Source organism: Mycteria americana, chromosome 1 (assembly GCF_035582795.1).
Source record: "Mycteria americana isolate JAX WOST 10 ecotype Jacksonville Zoo and Gardens chromosome 1, USCA_MyAme_1.0, whole genome shotgun sequence".
Taxonomy (NCBI): Eukaryota; Metazoa; Chordata; class Aves; order Ciconiiformes; family Ciconiidae; genus Mycteria; species Mycteria americana.
In genome coordinates this window covers 4,122,376-4,142,499 of record NC_134365.1, presented here as the reverse complement: position 1 = coordinate 4,142,499, position 20,124 = coordinate 4,122,376, and the positions used below count along the sequence as shown (strand labels likewise).

At 49.6% G+C, this 20,124-nt stretch overlaps 1 protein-coding gene and 1 long non-coding RNA gene across 3 annotated transcripts in view; one reads left to right on the top strand and one right to left on the bottom strand.

Moving 5' to 3' along the window:
* Positions 1 to 255: 255 nt before the first annotated feature.
* On the bottom strand, positions 256 to 17,416 carry LOC142416953 (uncharacterized). Of its 2 annotated transcripts, none has more exons than XR_012777868.1 (3): positions 17,188 to 17,416; positions 15,845 to 15,987; positions 256 to 9,984 (listed from the first exon to the last, which is right to left on the bottom strand). It is a non-coding gene; the product is annotated as an uncharacterized LOC142416953 (long non-coding RNA). The 2 variants fall into 2 exon arrangements; XR_012777866.1 differs by having other exon boundaries at positions 256 to 2,161.
* The window catches only part of MKLN1 (muskelin 1), a 101,088-nt gene continuing 98,023 nt past the window's right edge, over positions 17,060 to 20,124 (top strand). Inside the window, exon 1 of the mRNA XM_075516969.1 lies at positions 17,060 to 17,195. Within this exon, the coding sequence (XP_075373084.1) occupies positions 17,104 to 17,195 (92 nt within the window). The 5' untranslated portion in view covers positions 17,060 to 17,103. The remainder of the gene's footprint in view (positions 17,196 to 20,124) is intronic.

The window sequence follows — 20,124 nt, the reverse complement described above, 5'->3', positions numbered from 1 at the left end:
TTTATACTGGAAGGCATCAACCTTCCAGATCATTAGCAAAGCTGTTAATGAAACTTGATCTTTAGCCTTGACTCTTTTTCTACCCCGATAAATGCGCCTTGCTCAATGTAGCACACTCTTGTTCAGGATTACTTACTGCATTTCAATGTGTTTTCAGTTTGTACAAACCACATTTCAGACCAATGCATTTTTTTCTAATTTTTTTATTTCCTAAGACAAAGAAGCAAAATACATTAGTCAAAATAAAAACACATGTTCATAAAGGCTGTGCCTTTCTTCATTCTCTGGCTCTGCCATTCTCTAACAGCATTCCTCTTCGCACCAAAAAGAGCTGGAAAAGAAGAAAATCTGGCAGTTTTCTGTGCCCATCATCCCTCGAGTCTGACTCTTGTCTCATGGTAATTTTATTCAGCATCTGGCTTCTGCAAAGTTTCTCCCCATTGACACTGTTCTGTGGACAGAACCAAGCTCTAAATATTTCATCATGATTTTTTCTTAAATATTCATTCTGTTATGTTTATAGGCTGGTGAGTGCCAGAATTATATTCTCTCCTTTTTTGTTTTAAATCACCACTGCATTTCCTTTCTTCTGCCTGTCAGGATCATATTGTCTAAAGATTTTAAAATATAGCCATCCAAGGATCAATATGTTCATTAAGTAATCCCGTTATTAGCAGCTGAGAATGAATACTGGATGATGCCTGCAACCTACACAGATTGATTTCTTAAATGTAAAATTTCTCAAGAACCTGCTTTTCCTCTTTATCATTTTCCTTTCCTTTCTCCCTGCACTCAGAGGACAGGATTTTAAGGAGGTGTCAGAGTATTGGCCCTTTTGGCTTGTCCATAGTGTTGTTTTCCTCCTCACTCACCCCCCCTGCTACATTTTTGGGTGTAAAAGCCCTTCTTAATCCTTCAACAAAGCCCAACTAGTTTTGCTGCCTGGCTCGCTGTCCTCCTCCCAACAATCCTTAACTGTCTCAAAAGGCTCCTGCTTGATTACCTCCCTCTATTCTCCAGCCACGGGCAGATGTTCACCTCGCAGAGGGCTGTGCCAGCTGGAAATGTCACTGTGCCCCAGCTAATTGTTACCGTCCTCAGCTGGAAAGGACGGTCTGCACCACTCTGTCAGTGGCAAGTATCGTTCTGACCCCAAATCCGCCACGTCTGCTCCAACGAGCGATGCTACTTCATGCTAAATGGGCTGGAGCAGCTGGTGGGTGGGGAGGAGTGGCTGGAGGGGGAGCACATCCAGTGGCACAGCTGGATCCAGGAGCACACATCTGTCCATGGCTCCCCATCCTTGAGCAGCCTCTTGAGACTCAGCCTTGGCCAGCTTTTACGTTGGACAACCTCCTGGCCTTCAGCCCTGGGTAGAACCTTGCATGGGATTTTCCAGCCTCCTCCCTCACTACTGGCTTTTACTGTCCCTTCAAGCATAGATTTAAAAAACCCCAAATCCCTGTCTTGCTTTCTAGCCCTATGCAATCCCTCGCCCTGCTGAACTCCATTCACAAGCTGCATGTCCAAGGTTTCCCATCCATTCCCAGTCTGTAAGAAGCATGTTTAGGAAGGTCTTCCAAAGTGTAACTCATCACAAAAGTGCATGCAGCGGACTCTTGCATTGGGATGAGCAGCTGAGTTGGACAGAAGCAGAGAGGGGGTGGAGGATTGGCTGGAAAAATATAAAAGCTCAGTGCAGTCTCGAAGCAGCAAGACAGCATGACCCAGTAGTTTTAGGAAGGCTGGGGTGGTCCTTCAGGCTTACAGTGGGAGCTGCCTAGCGCTGACGCTGCAACGGATGGTGCTGATTAGCCACGGGCTCCTTTTCAAAGCATCATGCCATCCTCTGGCTCCAAGGAAGTGGCGACTCAACCTCACGCCATGCAGCTGTAACCAGCTGTGACAGCTTTGATTTTGCCTGTGCTTGCCGTGCCGCCTCCAGGCTCTGCTACACCACGTGGAGGAATCAGCCCTTGCTGACAGCTTCGTCACCTTGGGCTGCCTGTAGCTCGGTGCCCTGACGAGAGACGCTAGCCAGGGCTGCTCCCAAAATAGCAGGGAGGCTCCTGGCTTTGGGCTTTGCGTCCCCTGCACTGGCCTTGTTGTGGGGGACGCGCTTTGTGCCAGTGTTCCTTGCACTCACTGTCCAGATGTGCATCTGTGGAAAGGGGAAAGGAGGAGCGTTTCAAGTGCAGAAGCATTTTGGGGGGGCCCCGTCTCATGCATGAAGCACCACCCCCATTACAGGGAAAGCACAAAAAATGGGAAAACCATCCCACTTTAATCACCATCATGATTAAACCAAGAACCCATGGTGATTTAGTTATCAGACTGCAGCCCTGCCATGGGGAATAATCGCTAACTCACATGGACTCGATAGTCATCGTTTTGTGAGGCAAACAGGAGCGGTGATGTCAGCCTGCAAACCTGCATTCCCCTATAGGATGGCTTTCGTGTATTTTATCTTTCAGGTCTTTCCTCTTCCCCAGTGCTAGGCTGTGAATGGATTTCTTTGAAAGCAACTCAGAAACTGGGTGTGATTTTGACCGCGTGCACCCACGGATCCTGGTGCACGACATGCACACGCTAATGCAAAGCCCTTGAAGGTCTTACCATGTTATCTGCTTATTATGTAGCTAGAGGAGACTAAGCAGTGAGGGAAGGTCATAGGCTTAGGGGATCCTGGGGCTGGCGGGGACAAGCCTGGAGGTTTGATCCCCACTGCCCCATCCCTGGGGGCAGAAATCGCTCAAGGCAGGATCTCTACAGCCTTTTTCTCCTGAACAAGGGAGTCATTTCCCATGGAAATACCCCAGACAAACCTCAAACACTTCATCCGTTCTCCTTACAAACTAAGCCATAGCAGGGATGCTCTATTATCTTTCAAATCACAGCAATTTACCTCTCCTCTCCCAACTCCATAACAATAGTTGGTCCTTAAAGGGCATTCTCCCTATATTTACCCCATGCCAGGGAGCTCTGTTTCTAGTGGTTTATACAGAGGGAAACCGAAGCAGAGAGACGAGGTAAATGCATTTTTCAGTGCTAGAGCTCTCAGGAGTTGTGGGTCCTCTGGACCTTCTCCCCCACCAGCCTGCCAGGGCTGAAATCGCTGGGAAAGAGGAAACAGAGATACTTGGACAGAACTTTCCCCAAACAAGTGTTAAATTCTCATCCTACCTCCAGAGACTTCCCCCTGCTGCCCTGGGCAAGCCACCGGGTTTATTTGTGAGTCAGAAATAATGACACCTCTTCACTTAGCAGCGTGAGGGTGCAGAAAGGAGAATATTGCTTAGCAGCACTAAAACCCTACCACGCTCCTATTAACCGTGGATTTCTGAACCTGCTTCTCCTTTGCGCGCTTTATCAACATGTTCACAGTTGCTGTTCATTTGGAATAATTATTTGGCAACAAAAGCTTTCCTAGTGGTGTTTTGACACCTGCCTCTTCTCCAAGAGGTTCACATCCAACATGCAGATGTGCCGGCTACAACCTGCTGCCTGCAGACAGTGAATTGTCAAAGGACGTTCAGACAAAACAGTTTTGATATGTAGAGCCCTAGGGCCCAATGTACCCCACCTGTATGCTCCAGGCTGTAACAACACTGTTACTCGTACTGAAATCAGTGGTAAAGTTTTCATCGACTCTCACTATGCTGAATCAAGGCCTACAGATGGCACCGAGCCGAAATATGATTGATGATTTTGCAAGCGCAAGCCAAAGGTGGGTGGAAAATGCATCTTGGAAACTCGCTTGGAAGCACTTTGATGCCTTCTGAAGTCTTACCAGGATGTGAAAATGTACCTGGCATTTTGCAGCTGTAAATATGGTCTTCACAGCCACATACAGCACTTCCAGCTGCACAGATGCTACTTATCTTTGTGTTCTCCTGGAACAAAATCTTGCTTTATTTTTCTCACTTCCAAAATAAACTTCCTTTTCTGCACTCCCACAGAGAATCGCCACCGGGAAGAAAAGCTGTGCAGAGTTTTCTATCCAGCAGATTGCCTCTCTGTTCCCTCTACCCTGAGAACCTGAAAGCGGAGCAGGGCTACTGTTTACAGAAAACCGAAGAGCATTTAAAGCTGTCTTGTTTCTAAATACATCCATTTCTGATTGAAAGAAGCTGAGCTAGTCACATTGAAGGAGCTAATTAAAATGTAAACAGCGTCACTTTTAATTGCCAGCGCTAAAAATTGTCATTATTTATTTTAAAAGTCGAGGTGCATAAGAATATGTGTTTAATTGCAAAAAGGAGGAGGAGGAGGTGAATTTTAAATGTACTTTGGAGATGCTGCAGTCTGAGCTCTGGCTGGTTGTTTCCATGAGAAAATGCAGTGGGCTTTTCCACCCTGCAAATCCTTTGCTGCAGACACACGGTTTGATTTTTTTTTTCCTCTTTTAACGCATCTGTTTGTTTGTTTGTTTGGCCTTTCTTTTTCAAAATCCTATTTCCCATCTTCTGCAATTCTCACTCTTGGAGGAGTCTGGAAATCAGTCCAACGCTTCCAGATCAGTCATTACTGGATGTTTTTCTGTTCATGCTGGTAAATGGCTCGATTGTGTGTAATTAGTTAAAGATGTGAAGTGCCGACTAAGTGCTAAGTAATGTTACATAAGCGTAATGTATGGCAGACACACTGTGCCACAAAAAGCATAATACTATTTTGCACTTAACTAGCACCTTTTACCCCAGGTTGGCAGAGCTCCTCACTATCGCTGCTGGAGGTTGTCAGCACCCCGGCAAATTAGGTTATTGTTTTAATATGCGTTTACAGCTGAGAAAACTGAGGCACAGAGCAGTTAAGTGCCTTGTCCCCATTCCCCTGGTGAGTCAGCAGCCGAATGGCACAGCAAAGCCAGGCATCCCGAGTCCCACCGCGGGCTCACCACCGTTAGAGGTGACACTCCCTGCCAGGAGCTGGGGCTCCGTAACCCCGGCTGCGTGGCTCCTGCCGCGCTCACCATCGGCAAAACCCTGGGGTCACAGCCTGGGGACAAGCTGGGAGCAATTGAAGAGGGGGAGGATGTTTCAGATGGGCTCTGCAGACATCGCAGCCTGCTAGCGCGCGGGGAAGGGACTGCTGGGTTGGTGCACGGCCGTGGGGGCCGGTTGTAGGTGTGCTGAGACGAGTGGTTTGTGTCCTCAGAAATGCTCCCAGCCTGGACGTGGAAAAAACGAAAGGACGGAGAGCCCATGTCTTCCCTCTCCATGGTCAACCCCTTGTGAGAAAGATCAATTTCCTTTGAAGGTGGCAGGCTTCTGCTTCCAGCAATGCATTTTTGTAGGGCTTGCTACATTGAGGAGGGAGAGGAAGAGCAGCTGCCGGGCTCACATAATTTTCCAGCTCACGCCCATCCCATGGATACGCACTGGGCCAAGCTGCCCGTTAACTCGAGGACTTTCCACCTGTGAAACCCAAGCAGCCATGCAGTGAGCCAGCACAGGTCGGGACGTGGTTGAGCCACAGCAGGCCACTGCTCTGTGCCTAAGGTCACCAGCCAGGAGCTGGGACTTGCTGCATCGATGGGATGCTGGTCCAGGCCCAGCCAGATTGGACCTGGAGGGCTTTGGGCAGGATGAGCATCATCCCTGCTGCCTGGGCACCCCTGCTCTTTTGCAGCACCCCTGTGTTCCCCCCCTTCCTCTTTCTGGGGAGCGGAGTCCTTGCAGCCTCTCCCTCCCTCTCCAAGGTGTTTTCTCCAGGCCTTGAATTGCTTTTGTAACTGTGCCCTCTTCGGATTTTCAGCATCTTCTGGAAAATTTGATTTTACACCGTATTTGTATGTTTAACAAAAATAATTCCAAACACTAAAAACGAGCCGTGCCCTGACTGGCATTACGTAGCATTTGTGATAATTGGATTCTCAGAAAGCCAAGCACTTTCTGGGTTTTAATGAGATTCAAACTTTAATCACTGCGTCCCTTTCCCAGGCATGCAGTGGAAGCAGGGAGGAAAATGACCATAATCAGGTCTTCGGCATGTTGCAAGAGATGGCCTCGATGGATCATGTTTCAGTTCCTTAATGAGGGGCCATTCTTGCCACGCACAGTCGGAAAGCCAGTTTCTCTTGCATCGTGGCCTACATTTACATCCCTTAGGATTTTCGCCACAAACCAGTGCTGCATCCTCTCAGAAGGCACTTCTCCACTGACGGAAAGCCAGCAGAGATGGCTCCTGGACCCGCAGGACAAGAGAGGGAGACAAGGACATGTCGGGGGCTGGTGCAGACTTTCATTAAGGTCTTGATAATGAGCGATATAACACAGGGTGGTCCTTGGGCAGGGTCCAGGGTCCCTGCAGGACCAGCATCATCTTCCTGCAAGCCCCGTGCATGGCTCTTCTCCTCCTGCACGGTGCAGATGCCAGGCAAATCTTGCCCGTAAGGCTCGGATGACTCATTTGCTGGCTTTCTTACTTCCCCGCCTCCATCCTGGAGGATGCGGTGTTTTGCCATCTGCATTGAGGTTGGAGGAGGCAGATGAATGCAGTGGTTTCATGTCTGCAGAGTGACGGCTTCAACAGAGGGATGGGGTCATTAACAGAGACGCTTAAACTTTATCTAGGAGGAATCAAGATACTGTGTGGACCTTTAAATTGCAATGTTCAGCCTGTGTGTCAATGTTCAGATCCGAGCCAAGAGAAATTAATTAAGGAAAAAAAGGGCTTTGTTAGACACTGCATCAAACTTCACAAATGAGTTGATATATTGCCTTATGATGTTCCCATATCCACTTGTTTTGTAGACTCATAAGAAATCTCTCCATCTATGTGTTCTTGATAACCCCATGGCTTAACTTTCATTATTCCATCATCCTTTAGATGGTCAGAGATTTATGTCGCACGCTGTCTTTCCCCTTGCTGTATTTGGGACTGAAGTCATAAGTGCCAGGTAAAAATTTCCAAGATTGCTCTTCTTTCCATTTCCTGACCTCTTTTCCAAGTTCCCAGCTATCTCCCCAGTTTTCCATCACTTAAAAAAGGTCACCGCTGTTGCTTCTTTTCTTCCCTCAGCAGTCTGGAGTACATGCTGTCCTTGCCTAATACATGCAAGCATTTTCTTGGAATTACCTTCTTTTTAATCGCTAGCTGGTTTCGCATTCAGTCATGTACTCTAGATGCCTACACAGTGAGACGTGACTGCTTCTTGCTGGCAGCAGGGGAAGCCAAGGTCTAAGCGGGCAGGAGCAGTGGGTGGCTTGAATTACTCTTGACATGAGACACCCCAGCAGTCACCGTGAGCAGGTTTGGCACCTCCAGTCTGCCTGTGGCTGTCATCTCATTTGGTTCCTGACATTACCCAGCCACTTTCTCCATTGGCTGGACACTGGCAACTCAGTCAGATTAGGAGGAAACCCTTCTTCACGGCCATGGGGTCAGCAGTGAAGGAGCTGCATGGGGAGCTGGGCAGGTGCTCAGGATGGAGGAGCTCGGTGGGGCTGGTGCTGCGAGGGGAAAGCCTTGCACAGGGCTCAGAGCATGCCTGGGGATGTGCTTTTTGTGGCCATCCCCTCCAGCATTGCCCAGGTGATGTCAGGCAGAGCACGTATACAACTTGTAGCCTTTGTCCTCCAGAGACAGACAGACCTGTCTCTCTGGTACTTCTTGGGCTGGCATTTTTGCAAGCCCTTCACCCCCTGTAACTGTTCTGTAGCATTGATCCCGCAGCTCAGTATTTTGTTTTTGCTCTTCCCCCACCTTCCCTTTTCCCATGCAAACCTGGCTTGACTCATGCTTTGTTCTTTGCTTGCTTTGCCCTTTTCCATTTCCAGAACAAGTTATTTTTATCCTCGGTGCTGTGTATTCCTGGAGGGAGCCGTGTCTCCTGCTGCTGCCCTGCCGGAGGAGGCAGGGCTGTTCTGCCTCCCCTGGGGTCATTTTTAGGACTCTGCAGCAGACATAGGTGGTAGGTGCTCCCCAGACATCCAGGGCAAGCAGGGAGTTGGGAACTGCGAGCAAATCCATAGCTTTGGGGTACGTGTAGGGACATATTCGGTGAGGTTATGGCATGCCCTCAAGCGTCTTCCAGTTTTGCATGGAGCCAGATTCCCCATCTTTGACAAAGATGACTGGATTCACAGCAAAGGGCAGAAATAAGGGTCTCGGGGAAGATAAGAGGGTGAACTGGAGGGCTTCCACGGGCTCAGAGCTTCACCTTGCAGAAGGGCACAGGCAGCCTTAGGCCCCATTGAGACAAATCCCAGGAACAAAGTGCCCGCATAAAGGCTATTACCCTGGGGCTTATGCAAAGCAAACTCCTTCTCTCCCTGCAGCAACCAAGGACCTTGAATTCCCTGCACGTAAGTCTGGACGAACACGAATACATCAGCAGGTCATGTGGGATGACCTGTGCAGGAAGCAAAGTCCCTTGCTAGGTGTCCAGACTGGAGAAGGGCAAGCTGCCTTTTGGGGCATCCATCCTGCTACATGCAGGACCTGGAGAAACTGGGATCTGCTTGGCTTGTGGCATGTAGCACCACTTCAGGACATGATTTGAACGTTGTCCTGTGTCCCAGTCTAAACCAGCAAGGGAAAACCTGTGCTGGATGGGGTTAGGAGGGAGCTTGTTTTATTCCAGCACGTATTGGGCTGATACTCTCTGGACAGTGCTTTTCCAGGAGCCCGTGTTGAAGGACATAGTGACTTGGGTCATTCTCCTGTCTGTCTTCTCTTCTGCCTTTGGGTAGGGTATCCTCCTGCTCTGGCACATCTGGAGCGGGACTCCTCATTCTCAGCTATGTGGGGAGGCCCCTGAGTCCCACAGCCAATCCTTGGATGTGAGAGCAGGTCGGGAAAGCAGCACGGATGGAACTCATGCAGCCCACAAACCTCTGAGGTCTGGCTGCCAAGCCCACACAGATAACTGCCCGTAAGCACTAGTCCATCCCAAGCCTTCAGCAGTCACAGGACTGTTGTCTCCCTCCTCTTCCCAGGAAGCAGATTGCAAAACTATGTAACCGCAGAGACTAGCAGTGTCTGAACAGGCTCAGGCATCAGTCCATGCCCATCTGTGGCTCCTGGGAAATTGCTTCCTACAGGCAGGAGAAGCTGAGCGTGGTGAGAAATGAAGCCTCCTGGTGGGCAGGCAGCTCTCCTGTCTCCACAGAAAATGGAAAAGCTGTCCTGCAACGGACTGAAAACTCCTGGATCTATCGGAAAAAATAGCCCTGTCCCATGTGTCATCCCCCCAGTTCCCCCAAAGAGCCTTTGGGGGGGGGGGGGGCAGCCCTTACAATCAGGTTCTGGACAGCAACAGAGGAGGCCATTTGGGTGGACTTGCTGCTGGGGCAACCTCTGGAGAAAAAAAATGCAATCTGAGACCCACCAAATAACCTGCACTGAGAGAAGACGCTTATTCTTTCAAGTAATATTATTTTTCTCTTTGGTGGAGTGAAAATTCCTCCTTCTTCATGGGAGCAGTGGGTCCCACTTATTTTCCACTTGAGCCTGAGGGTCTTAAGTGGAGCATCTAGCCATGGTGTGGAGGGTGATCTTGATGAATAGATATATCCTTCCCCAGGCCCTGCCCTTCCCAGAACTTCTCCCAGTATTTCCACCGACTTAGTACAAACCCAGCAATAGACACAACAGGAAGCAATTCTCTAGAATAAAGCAGCCTTTCCGAGACTTCAGAGATCGGGCGCAACCCCTCCCCGGGGAGTGCTGGGATGGGGCGGTGGGTTTGGCACGTGGCTGTCTTACAGCGGGCAATGCACTGTGGAAGTGTGTCCATGGATTTTCATTTCATCAGGCCCCACAAGTGAAAGGATGCTCTCCTTTTCCAGAGGTCAGGCATCACTCCTCCTTATGGACCTCTCTGCAAAGATCGGGGAATGCACATGATGGAGAGGATCAGTTCCAGGACATCTGTGTTCCTCCTCTCCTGGCTCCTGGCTGCAGAGATCCTGAGCGAGATGCCCATGCAGGGTGCAGAGCACTTGGCAGAAGCTGCTGAAATGGTCTGTGGCTCGCTAACCGCTGCTGGGGAAAAGAGAAGGGAGTTGGCATCATCTCCACATGGCCTGTGGCTGGACACTCAACAGGAAACAGGGAGAGCCCAGCAACCTCACTGGAAAAGTCATCTTTTGCATGGATCAAAGCATGAGACTGTCTCCAGGACGAGAAAATAAATAGAGAGTGTGAGAAATGTCGGCTCATTTAGAAAAAAGGCAAAGGGAGAATGTGCTGGCATGGCAGGAAAGCAAAAGAGCCAGACTTGCAGAGGTGGGATGGCAGATAACAGCAGCACTACCAGGAGGGCACTGGGACAGCACTGATGGTTAATAATTTTCAGATACAATAAGAAGAAGTAAAAAACATTTGTTTGTGAACCCAGAGCGTAATTAGTACTGAGTCACGGAAAGTGTTGTTCCAGCTACTGTAAAAACAAGCTGGCGCTGAAGGGTCTGCTGGTCATTTGAAAGCGTCGAGAGCTTCAGCCCAAGATTCCTTCCTTAATTGCACCACTCTCGGGCACTTGCTCTAAATTAAGCAGACAGGAGCACCAGAGAGCTAATGCACTGCTCTGAAAGACAAACTATTAACCAAAGTGTCTCTCAGATGTTTAACTTCAAGGAGGCACGATTGAAATCTCATCAGTTATGATCAGTGGACGTGAGAAGGGCTGAAGTTCATCCATAACGTAATTTGCAGAATAATAAAAATTAAAGATGTGAAATCTCTTTTAGGTCGAGTCTACTTCAGTCCCCAGGGTGAGTTAGATGGGTCTCAGTATCATGCTTCCCACTGTCCTGCATGCATGCAATAAATGCAGTGCAAGAAAAGTTTCCCTGATGCACTTTTGTTACTCAGACGATGTTGCTACCGAATATTTACACTACAGTTACAGACGTAAGCCCTTTCTATGCAGCCCCAGGCATATTCCCTACTTTTGTCTGCATTGGCAGTTTTCTCTTTCCGAAATCCACCCAGTTATTCTCACAGCTCTTCTCCTGGATCGCAAACAGCTCTCCGCTGTCCCTGGTATCCTCTTCCTTTAAACACTTTGCACAAGTCCCCTGCCCTCAGCAAACTAGTCAATGGGAACAATGAACTTAGGGGAGACCGTTACATTCCTGATTGAAAAACAAGATTGAGTCCTTCACTTCCCACTGTGCTGCTGACAGCAATACTGCTTAGCACTCCTACCCTATGACACATTACCCAAACATTAGCTAATTATCCTGCCTGACTCCTTAGAAAGTAGGCAATTAAGTATTTAGCTCCATTCTGAAGACGGGAAAACCCAGGGACAAAAAGAGGTTAATAGGGGAAAGGCCAATCCTACTGTGTAGGGTGGAGAGCATCCCTGCCGTTCGGAAGAGCAGTGTTGAGCATGAGGCTTGTCTTATCCATCTCAGCTGTCTGCACTACAGCTGAGCTTCTTCTAGAGTTGGCATAAAAAGACCAGCACCTTGGGAGAGTGATTCATCCTCGCCCAAGATGTGTCCCATTGAGATGGGCTGAATCATCCTCTGGGAAGACCACCCAAGGAGTGCACCTTCTCCATACTGCCAAGGGGAAGGGGAACACCTGGGAAGGTGTAGGTGCCCCAAGCAGACAGTGTGAGTCATTTCCAAACCACAGACAGCACTGTTGCCAGGATCAGTGCTCATGAGCTCCTGGATCCTGGGAAATGTTTTGCTGGTGTCATTTAAGCCAACTTTGATGTGCATCTTGGAGCACCGCGACAGAAAGCTGGCTGCAAGCTCCATCCTTCCTACCATCAATTTGGTGACCAGTGCTCCATCGCAACCACAAGCTGGGGCTATCTTTGGCTGGAGCAAATGCTGAAATAAACTATTTTTAATGCAGAGAGAAAGTGTTTAGCAGAAAGGTATTTAAAATAAAGCAACAGAAACCTAATAACAGGTCCAAACCTAGTCCAAACCTAATAACAAGAGCTCTAGCCGTTGTGACTAAGTTCTCCATAAAATGTGTAATTACGGCACTATAGCAACTATTTAATTCCAAGGCACATTTCGCATCTGAAACACAGGACAGAGCATCTTCTTTGGGTGATTCAGAGAAATAATCAGAACACCCATGCGCTCCACGTAGAAAAGGCAGAAGTACCAAACTGCAGTGTACGATAAGCAGCGCGCGCCTGGCGTGCAAGCGCCATCCCCGTGGGAGCAGCCCTGCCCAGGATGAGCACACCTGCCTGGGGGGAAAGAGAAGAGCAAGTATTTTTAGCCTGCAGCACAGCTGCGAACATCTCGTCAGCTTCCTACGAGCGCTCGTGGAGGGGTGCTGAGTGCGGGGGCGCATCACACTGCTGGGCATGGAGAAGGTGGCACGGGGATGACATCAGAAAAGCACATTTTACCAAACCACGGAGGGTGCGAGTACCATTTGTGCCGCTGTTCCCATCTCACCAGCTTTTCCTGCCCTCGGGTGCCCCGTTTCAGTTCAGATGGGGCCGAGCACACAAGGGTACCAAGGAGATCTTCTTTCCTCGGCGTGGCTCAGAGCCACTTGCATCCCTTAAAAGGCATCTTCTGACTCAGATACACTCTCCTCCATTGTCTGGGGCATGTTGTTTTGCAGCTGGAGACTGGTGAATGAAGCTGAGTTACTGACCTTGATTTGAAAAAAATGCACGCTTGTGCTTTGTAAAACAAGCCTTTTAAAGCTGGCTTTTATGCAAAGAATTATGCCAATGTGTGTATGGAGGCGCTGGTATTTCAGGCCCCTTTCAATCTTCTGGATTGCCAGTGAGCTCTTTTACTGATTTAAGCCTTTAATCAAAGGACGGATGCTGCAAGAGGTGGTGAAGAGGACTCAAGCAGGTATTTAAGTGCGTGGCCTAGGAGCAGATGCTTGGATCAGGGCCTAGATCAAGAGAGGTATTTTATTATGTTGAAGGATGTATTGTTTTACTACGTTGTAAGGAGGCACAGATGATGCCTCTCCCCAAGTGGGGGAAAAATGAAATAACCTTGGAGGCCTGCTCCTACCCCTTTTCAGTGTGGAAATGCATGGAGGCCCCACAGAAAATGGGTCTTGTAATCAGCTTTGCCACTTTTTTCCCCATCATGACATTAAAATGAGAGATGATGATGAGTGAGGCCAGTTTGGGGAGTTATTTGGAATTGTCTCTAGTCCTGCTCCAGCCTTGCCCACAGGTTAGAGGTAATTTTCTTTGAAGACGCTATGGGAGGGAGCACGTTTGGCTTGAGAAGATGCTCTCCAGCCTGGGTCCAGAGCAGACAGGCAGGTTTATTCCCCCTGCACCATGTACTGAGTTAAAATGAAGCCCTGGCTTCGCAGAGGGAGCTCGGTTAGGTGAGCGAGCATCGCCAAAATCTGGTACGACAATACCCCATCAGGCCAGCCCTCCACTTCCGCTCAGAAAACAATAGGAGTTTACACAACAGCAGCCCACTTGAGGTTTTTGCCTTACTTCATGGCTGAGCGACAAGACCCCAAATGTTACAGCTCTGCCTAATGTCCTTGGCTCTGTCCTGCTTTGGAAGGAAACATGCTGTGGCCCGCGCTGCCAATGCTATTTCCTCTCGCTTGTCTTTAAAGGTCTCTTTTTCCAACAGCTGATCGGCTCTGCAGCTCCGGGGAGTACGTGAGATCCGGCTGGCCCATGATCTAGCTGGTATGGCTGCGTGCCATGTTGTTGTTTGTATTGCTTTCATTTTTTTGGCGTTACTTGGCTCTTCCATGCAACTTGTTTTCATCCTGAACTATGTGCTCATTACGTATCCAAACACCCACGCAGGTTTTGCATGAGGAAACTCGAAACACACGCGCAGTAGAGGAGCAAGTTTGTGACAGGGGAATGAGATATTTGTCTTGAGGCAGACACAAACAATTGTTAAATCCCCGAGCTGCCCGTGGTTGTACTTCAAGCTTACTGACAACAAGCATGTGAATGCTATGCACGCATCCTCCTGGCAAAGAGATGTGGGGGACATCTTTTGTGGTCACCCTGGCCTCTCCCAGCAACTCCAGCTACTGTCCAAGGCACCCATCCAGGGACCTCCTGGTTCTCTGGCAGACTGTGCCCTGAACGCCAAAGGGACCCATTTTTGCTGCTAGGAAAGCTCTTGCTTCCCCTCCGCAGCCCCATCCTCACAAAGCAGCCAGCCACAGGCAGCGTGGATCTACCCAGCCAGCTCAGATCTGGCAGGCACCAAGTCAGGCTGGAGGGTTTCAGCAAGGTCCCAAGCGAGGGGATCAGAAACAGGCTGTTTGCTTCCTAAGTGCCCTCTTTGGGGTTTTTCCCTAAAGCAGTGGGTTTGAGTCGCTGCTGGAGACAGCACGGGGCAATGTCGGTGCCATTGGGCTCCCCAGGTTGCAAGGATCCAGCGCTGCATTAGCACAGCAAACGCAGCATGGCCCTGGACTAGCAAAGCGAGGTTCAGATACTCATGTTTTCCGAGTCTCTCCCATTTTTATGGCCTCACCGCCACCGCAGTTGAGCTCCGGCAGCCGCCCTGATCGGGACGCAGAGAGCTCAGCTGGAGGCTTGCAGGCTGTCCAAATCTGCAGCACGCCGCTCCCATGCACATCGTGCTCCTCCCCGCCGTGCTCGGTCCACTTAGAGCGTGGAAAAACATTCTCCCAGCGACTGCCAGTAACTGCATAGCGCTGGGCAGGCTGAGCCCGACAAACCGGGGACTCGGTTTGCAGCTCAGGATTGCTTTGCTTCCTCACAGCCTTCCCTGCTGCCTATGCCGCAGATGAATAAAGATTTTCCAGGGCTGTCACTACTGCGTATTTCACCAGCATTCGTTTCACTTTAAGTCCAAAATGCACTAAAAATAAGCTGGCTTGGCATCCAGGTCTTGATTCAAGTGGTAACAGGATACTGGGCAGAGAAACTCCTGGGGTGGTTTGCACTGTGCAGCAGTGAGCAGGGGGCTGCTGGCTTTCCCTCCTCCTCCTCTTCCTCCTGACTGCTGCAGGGCTGTCACGCACCGCTCGCTCGCAATCCCCTAAATTTCATAGTTGAAGGTCATAGGTTTCACATGACATCACTCCTCTTGGGCTGGTTGTTAGTGAGGCTCCAAATGCTGAGGTAGCATCTCTTCCTCTGGGGCTGGGAGTATATCATTAGTGAGATCCTTAGTAAACTATTTCTTTTAATACTCCAGTGGTAATTTTGGGAGGGGGATGCCCACAGGCAGAGGTTTGGATAAGCGAAGTCTGAAATGCCATGGGAAGGCCACAAACTTGAAAAAGCCTTGTTACTGCAGCAGTGGAGGAAGGTGTGGATGTTTGCGCCTCGTGCACAGACTTTGTTGCGCTGTTGCAAAGCCTGCGTGGCTTTGATACCAGTGAAAATTCTGCGAACCCCCCTCCTGGGAAGGGGTCTTAAGATGAAGTGCTTGCTGCTCCCCCTCACTTTTAAAATACCCAGTTGATGTTCAGCCTCCAAGGCTGCTGAACAAGTTTTTCATCCGCAGGCAGATTTTGCTGCCACATTCTCACTCACTTTCCTAAAATAAAAGGGGAAAAAAAAAATCCTTGTGCTAATTTAATCTAGCTAGGCATCTTGCTGTCCTGCCTGATAATATCTCTCCAATCTGTCATTTCCAACAGACAGCTGTTTATTTGTTTGGTTTTTTTTTCCCCTGGTCTTGAAATATCTCCTCTGCTTTCTCAAGCAGCCCAGACCTGCCCCAGGCATGTCCCAAGCCTCCCCTTTGCTTTGGTGGGGGGTCTGGGTGAAAACGTTTCCCTTCTCCAGGAAAAACCCTACAACAACCTCAGACAAAGAAACGTGTCAAAGAATATCCAATGTACATGCTGGTCCCGTAGGTGTTTGGGGTTTCAGAGCCATCCTCCTGGCATGCAGCAGGCCAAAGCATTGAAAAACAACCTGGTGCAGGTCTGGAGATCCTGATGGGAGCTCCCCTCCAAACCGAGCATGGCACTGGAGACCCGGAGACGTGCCAGTCCTGCCGGTGAATTATTCAGCAGCATCACCAGCAGAAAAGGAAGTGATCAAATACAAGTTATTCCCTAGAATCCACAGCAAAAGAAAAAAAGAAGGTATTAAATTCAACAGCGCACAAGACACGGGAAACCACTTGGGTTCCTTCCCACAGCCTGGACCTCCAGGTTGCCTCTCCATGAAGCATGTAGACGAGCCATTGTATGGATGAAAAAAATGATCCAAGGAAAAAACTCTGATTAATTCTGGCACTCAGCGCTCAATTTGCAATTGCTTTCAAACAGGACTGTTGGTCAAATACTAAATCTGGGCACTACTCGATCATCTGCATTGTCATTTTACTCGTTATTTGATTTATCTATTTACCTTTATTTATGGTGACTTTAATAGCTTTAACTCCTTCTTGGGGAAAAAAAAAATACACCCAGTATTTAAAAATTGGCAGAAATGTCAAAACAAGCTTCTTGGGAAGTGTAAGAATACATGGTCAAATATTCAGCTGATAAAATGGAGCGAGGGAGGATAACTGTGCTACCCACGACAGGGATCGGTGCGGGAGCCGGCACAGGATCAAATCCCATGGGGTTTTCTTAGATCCTTTTCCCAAGCACCCACCCGTGGCCAGGGCTGCTGTGGGGCCGGGAAAGGAGACATCCCCTTTGGCAATCAACACCCCACTCCAGTCCCACGGTGCTTCCCCATGAGCCCCACCTCATTTCCATGGGGCATCTCCCTGAGCCCCACAGCCCACCTCAGCCCCACAGGGCATCCCCCCGAGCCCCACAGCAGCTCCATGGGGCATCGCCTGAGCCCCACAGCCCACCTCAGCCCCACGGGGCATCCCTCTGAGCCCCACCTCAGCTCCACGGGACACCTCCCTGAGCCCCACAGCCCACCTCAGTCCCACGGGGCATCCCTCTGAGCCCCACGGCAGCCCCACGGGACATCTCCCTGAGCCCCTCGGCCCAATGCAGCCCCATGGCTCAACCCCCCCCAGCTCCAGGGATTGTCACCCTCTAGGCCCCACAGCCCACTGCAGCCTCACGGCCCGTCCTCCCACGCAGGGCCCACCGCACCCCACAGGCCTCGCCGCCGCCGCCCCCCGCCCGCGCGGCCCCTTTAAGAGCGCGGTCCCGCCCCCCGCGGTCGCTGCCGGGGCCGCGGCTGCCGCTGCTGACAACAAGATGGCGGCGGCGGGGCCGGCGGGCCCCGAGAGCCGGGTATTGGGCTACACCCTGCACCGCTGGAGCAGCTTCTCCTCCACCTACCTGCCCGAGTGAGTCCCGGTCCCGGTCCTGGTCTCGGTCCCGGCCTTGGCTCCGGGCCGCCCCGCGGCGGGTTGCCGGGCCTACGCCGGGCCCTTGCCGTGGCCTGCGCGGGGAGGCCGCGGCGGGCGGCGCTGCGGTGGCGGCCGCGGCGGGGGGGGTGCGGGCCCGGGCCCGGCTACTTCTGGCGGGGGGTGCTGGGGCGGCCCGGGCTGGCCTGAGCCCCGGCTGGGGAGGGAAGGCCCGTCCGCCAGGCGCGGCGGGGGTGTGAGGGGTGTCTGTGTGTGGGGGAGGGGCTGGTCAGCAGGATTTGGGGGTTGTGGGGGGGGAGGGGGTGGTCAGCAGGGCTCGGTGGGGGTGTGGGGAGGGGGTTGAGCACCAGCATTGGTCGGGGGGTGTGTTTGGGGGAGTGGTGATCAACAGATTTGGGGGGGGTGGGGGGGGGTGGTGGAGGGTCGCGGCTGCAGGTTTGGGGGGTGATAGGTGGGGAGGGCCTGGCCGTCAGGCTGGGGGCGGGGGGGGTGAGCACCAGGCTTGAGGAGGCAGGGCAGTGTGGATGGGAGGGGGGGTGATCACCGGGTACGGGCAAGGGGGGGATGCGCGAAAGGAGGAGAAACTGGCCCCAGATTTGAGGGGAAAAATGGGCCCTGTGTGTGTGAGGTTACCAGGTGAAGTGAGGAGAAGGATAAGTAAACGTTCCCCCCGCCCTGTAGGTTCGGGTATGTCAGGTGCCTGTGGGCAGTGTGTTTTTTGGCAGCCGGGCTTCCTCTCCTGCCCCTGACCTCTGAAACGCTGGAGGCTCGCTGGGCTACCGTTACCTGTTGTGTGTGGTTTTGGAGGAAGGGGGTCATCTGCTGCCCTCGCGTTTCGCTTTTTAACTAAAATACCTAACTTTTAAACTAAAAAACCCTAGCTTTGGGTTTGGAAAAAGGAGACTGGAGCTGTGTTTTACAGTCATCAGTTTGTGCTGCTGTACTAATGTGAACCTGTCCTGAATGGGAGACTCAGCCTTATGGCAGGCCAGCTATGGCCTGCTAAATTCCTTTAGTTGCTGGAAGTAAAATTTGGAGTGACTATAATGTGGTCTAGGTGTGCTATTTTCAACACACCTTTTTGATAAGTTAGCTTCAGCGTTGGAGGTCAGGAGGACAGTTAGGAGCGCAGCGCTTGGACACCTTCGTCATTGCAGGCTGTAGAGTCTTGTCTAATCATTGATTGTGCTGAATTTAATAACCTTTGATTGAAATATCTTTGTCACCGACTATCAACAAGTGATAGGGTTGCCTTATTTGTTAATTATTAATGTCATGAATTATCTCTGCTTTCCAAAACAAAGTGAACCTTTAAAAAAAAAGTTTTTCTGACTAAACTCCTAGTTATTGTATCTTTCTTTATATTTGCTTTGCTAGATATTCAAAAGAATGGGATTCTTTTCTAATTGCTTATCTTTGGTGATAATTGAGTAATCCCTTTACCTTTCTTGTTAAAAAGACTTGACCTTAAGGTGTTTCTTTCAGGTTGGTGATCATGCTTGTAGCTACAAGCATTTCTGGCTTTCAACATCATATTAAGGTGTTGGGCCCTGAATAGAAGGGTGACAGTCCATTATTGATCTCAGTGATGCGATATAAAGAGATAATACTGTCTTTCTCCTTGATATTCTTTTCCAAGGCTCCCGTTAGTCCTTTTTGCTACAGACAGGAATTAATGTTCACGTGGTATCTGCAGTGCTGCCCAAAGTCCTTAACGTCATTGCCTCCTGTGATACAATTCTCTTTGCTATAGTAGGGCTGGTGTTTTACAAATGCACGACCCTGCATTTGGCTGTTTTTTAAGATGTTGTTTAAATGTGCTTATCATCAGTAAAAACAATTTTAACGGCTTTTAAGCACTGTTCAATAATCCCAGCAATGGTGTAATTCTCCAGCATGCTGACCTTGGTCTGAGGGACACTGGTCCTAAAGCTTGTGTACTGTCTTCTATGGAAGTTTTGTTTTTTACTTTCTGTCTGCTAACTTTTGATTCCCATGCTCTGGAAGAGAGCTTAAATGTGATCTGAAGTGGAAAGGGGAGGCTTTGACCTGTGATTTAAGATGAGATTCTTGAAAGGAAAAAAAATTATAAAGAAACATATGGGAGGGTGGATTTTTGGGGATGGAGTAAAGATGGAAAGCTTTGAAATTGCTGGGACAGGAACATAACATACTGTGGGATGAACACATGGACAGAGCTAAAAGTTGTCTTATGTGGAACAGAATGATGCTTTTCTGGAAGGATATTGGGAATTCTGGTTATACTGTAGTTGAAATCAGTTTGTTAGCATAACTAGGAAGAAACTACTTTAACCTTGAAGAGGGACTCTGCCATAATGTATGTAGGAATACACTACTTCTTTAATAATGTTGCTTGTCATTGGGAGCTGTGCTATTGCAAGCAAAGTGCTTGTGGAAGAGGAACAGAGTAGATTACCCACGTTCTGTGTCGCCTAAATATGATTTAAACACACTTCTTAAGTAGTTGTATGGTTTTAAATGTAAAACGGAGCTATGAAATAGGCAACTTCTGTCACCGCTGTCCAGGGAAGAAATTAGATGTCTAGTAAGGTACATCGCATCTGCTTATGTGGTGCTGAACTGATACTGAAACTTTTCAGAACACTGAAATCACCTGATAACTATTCTTTTTAGTTAAAATAAACCCAAAAGTGTTTTTCAAAGACCTTTCTGGTCATGTTCTAGTTTAGGATCAGTAGTCTATTGAAAAACACCAGTTTTCTTTCAATGACAGAGAAGTTTTAAGTTTCTTCTGGTGAATGCCAGCATCTTTCCTGTTGTGTTTGGTGGTGGTACTAGGGGATTAGCTAGCGCTGGATCTAATTTCTGGCTGTTTTACCAGCACTGCAGCTACCTGCATGTTTGCAAAAACCCTTCCAAACATTAA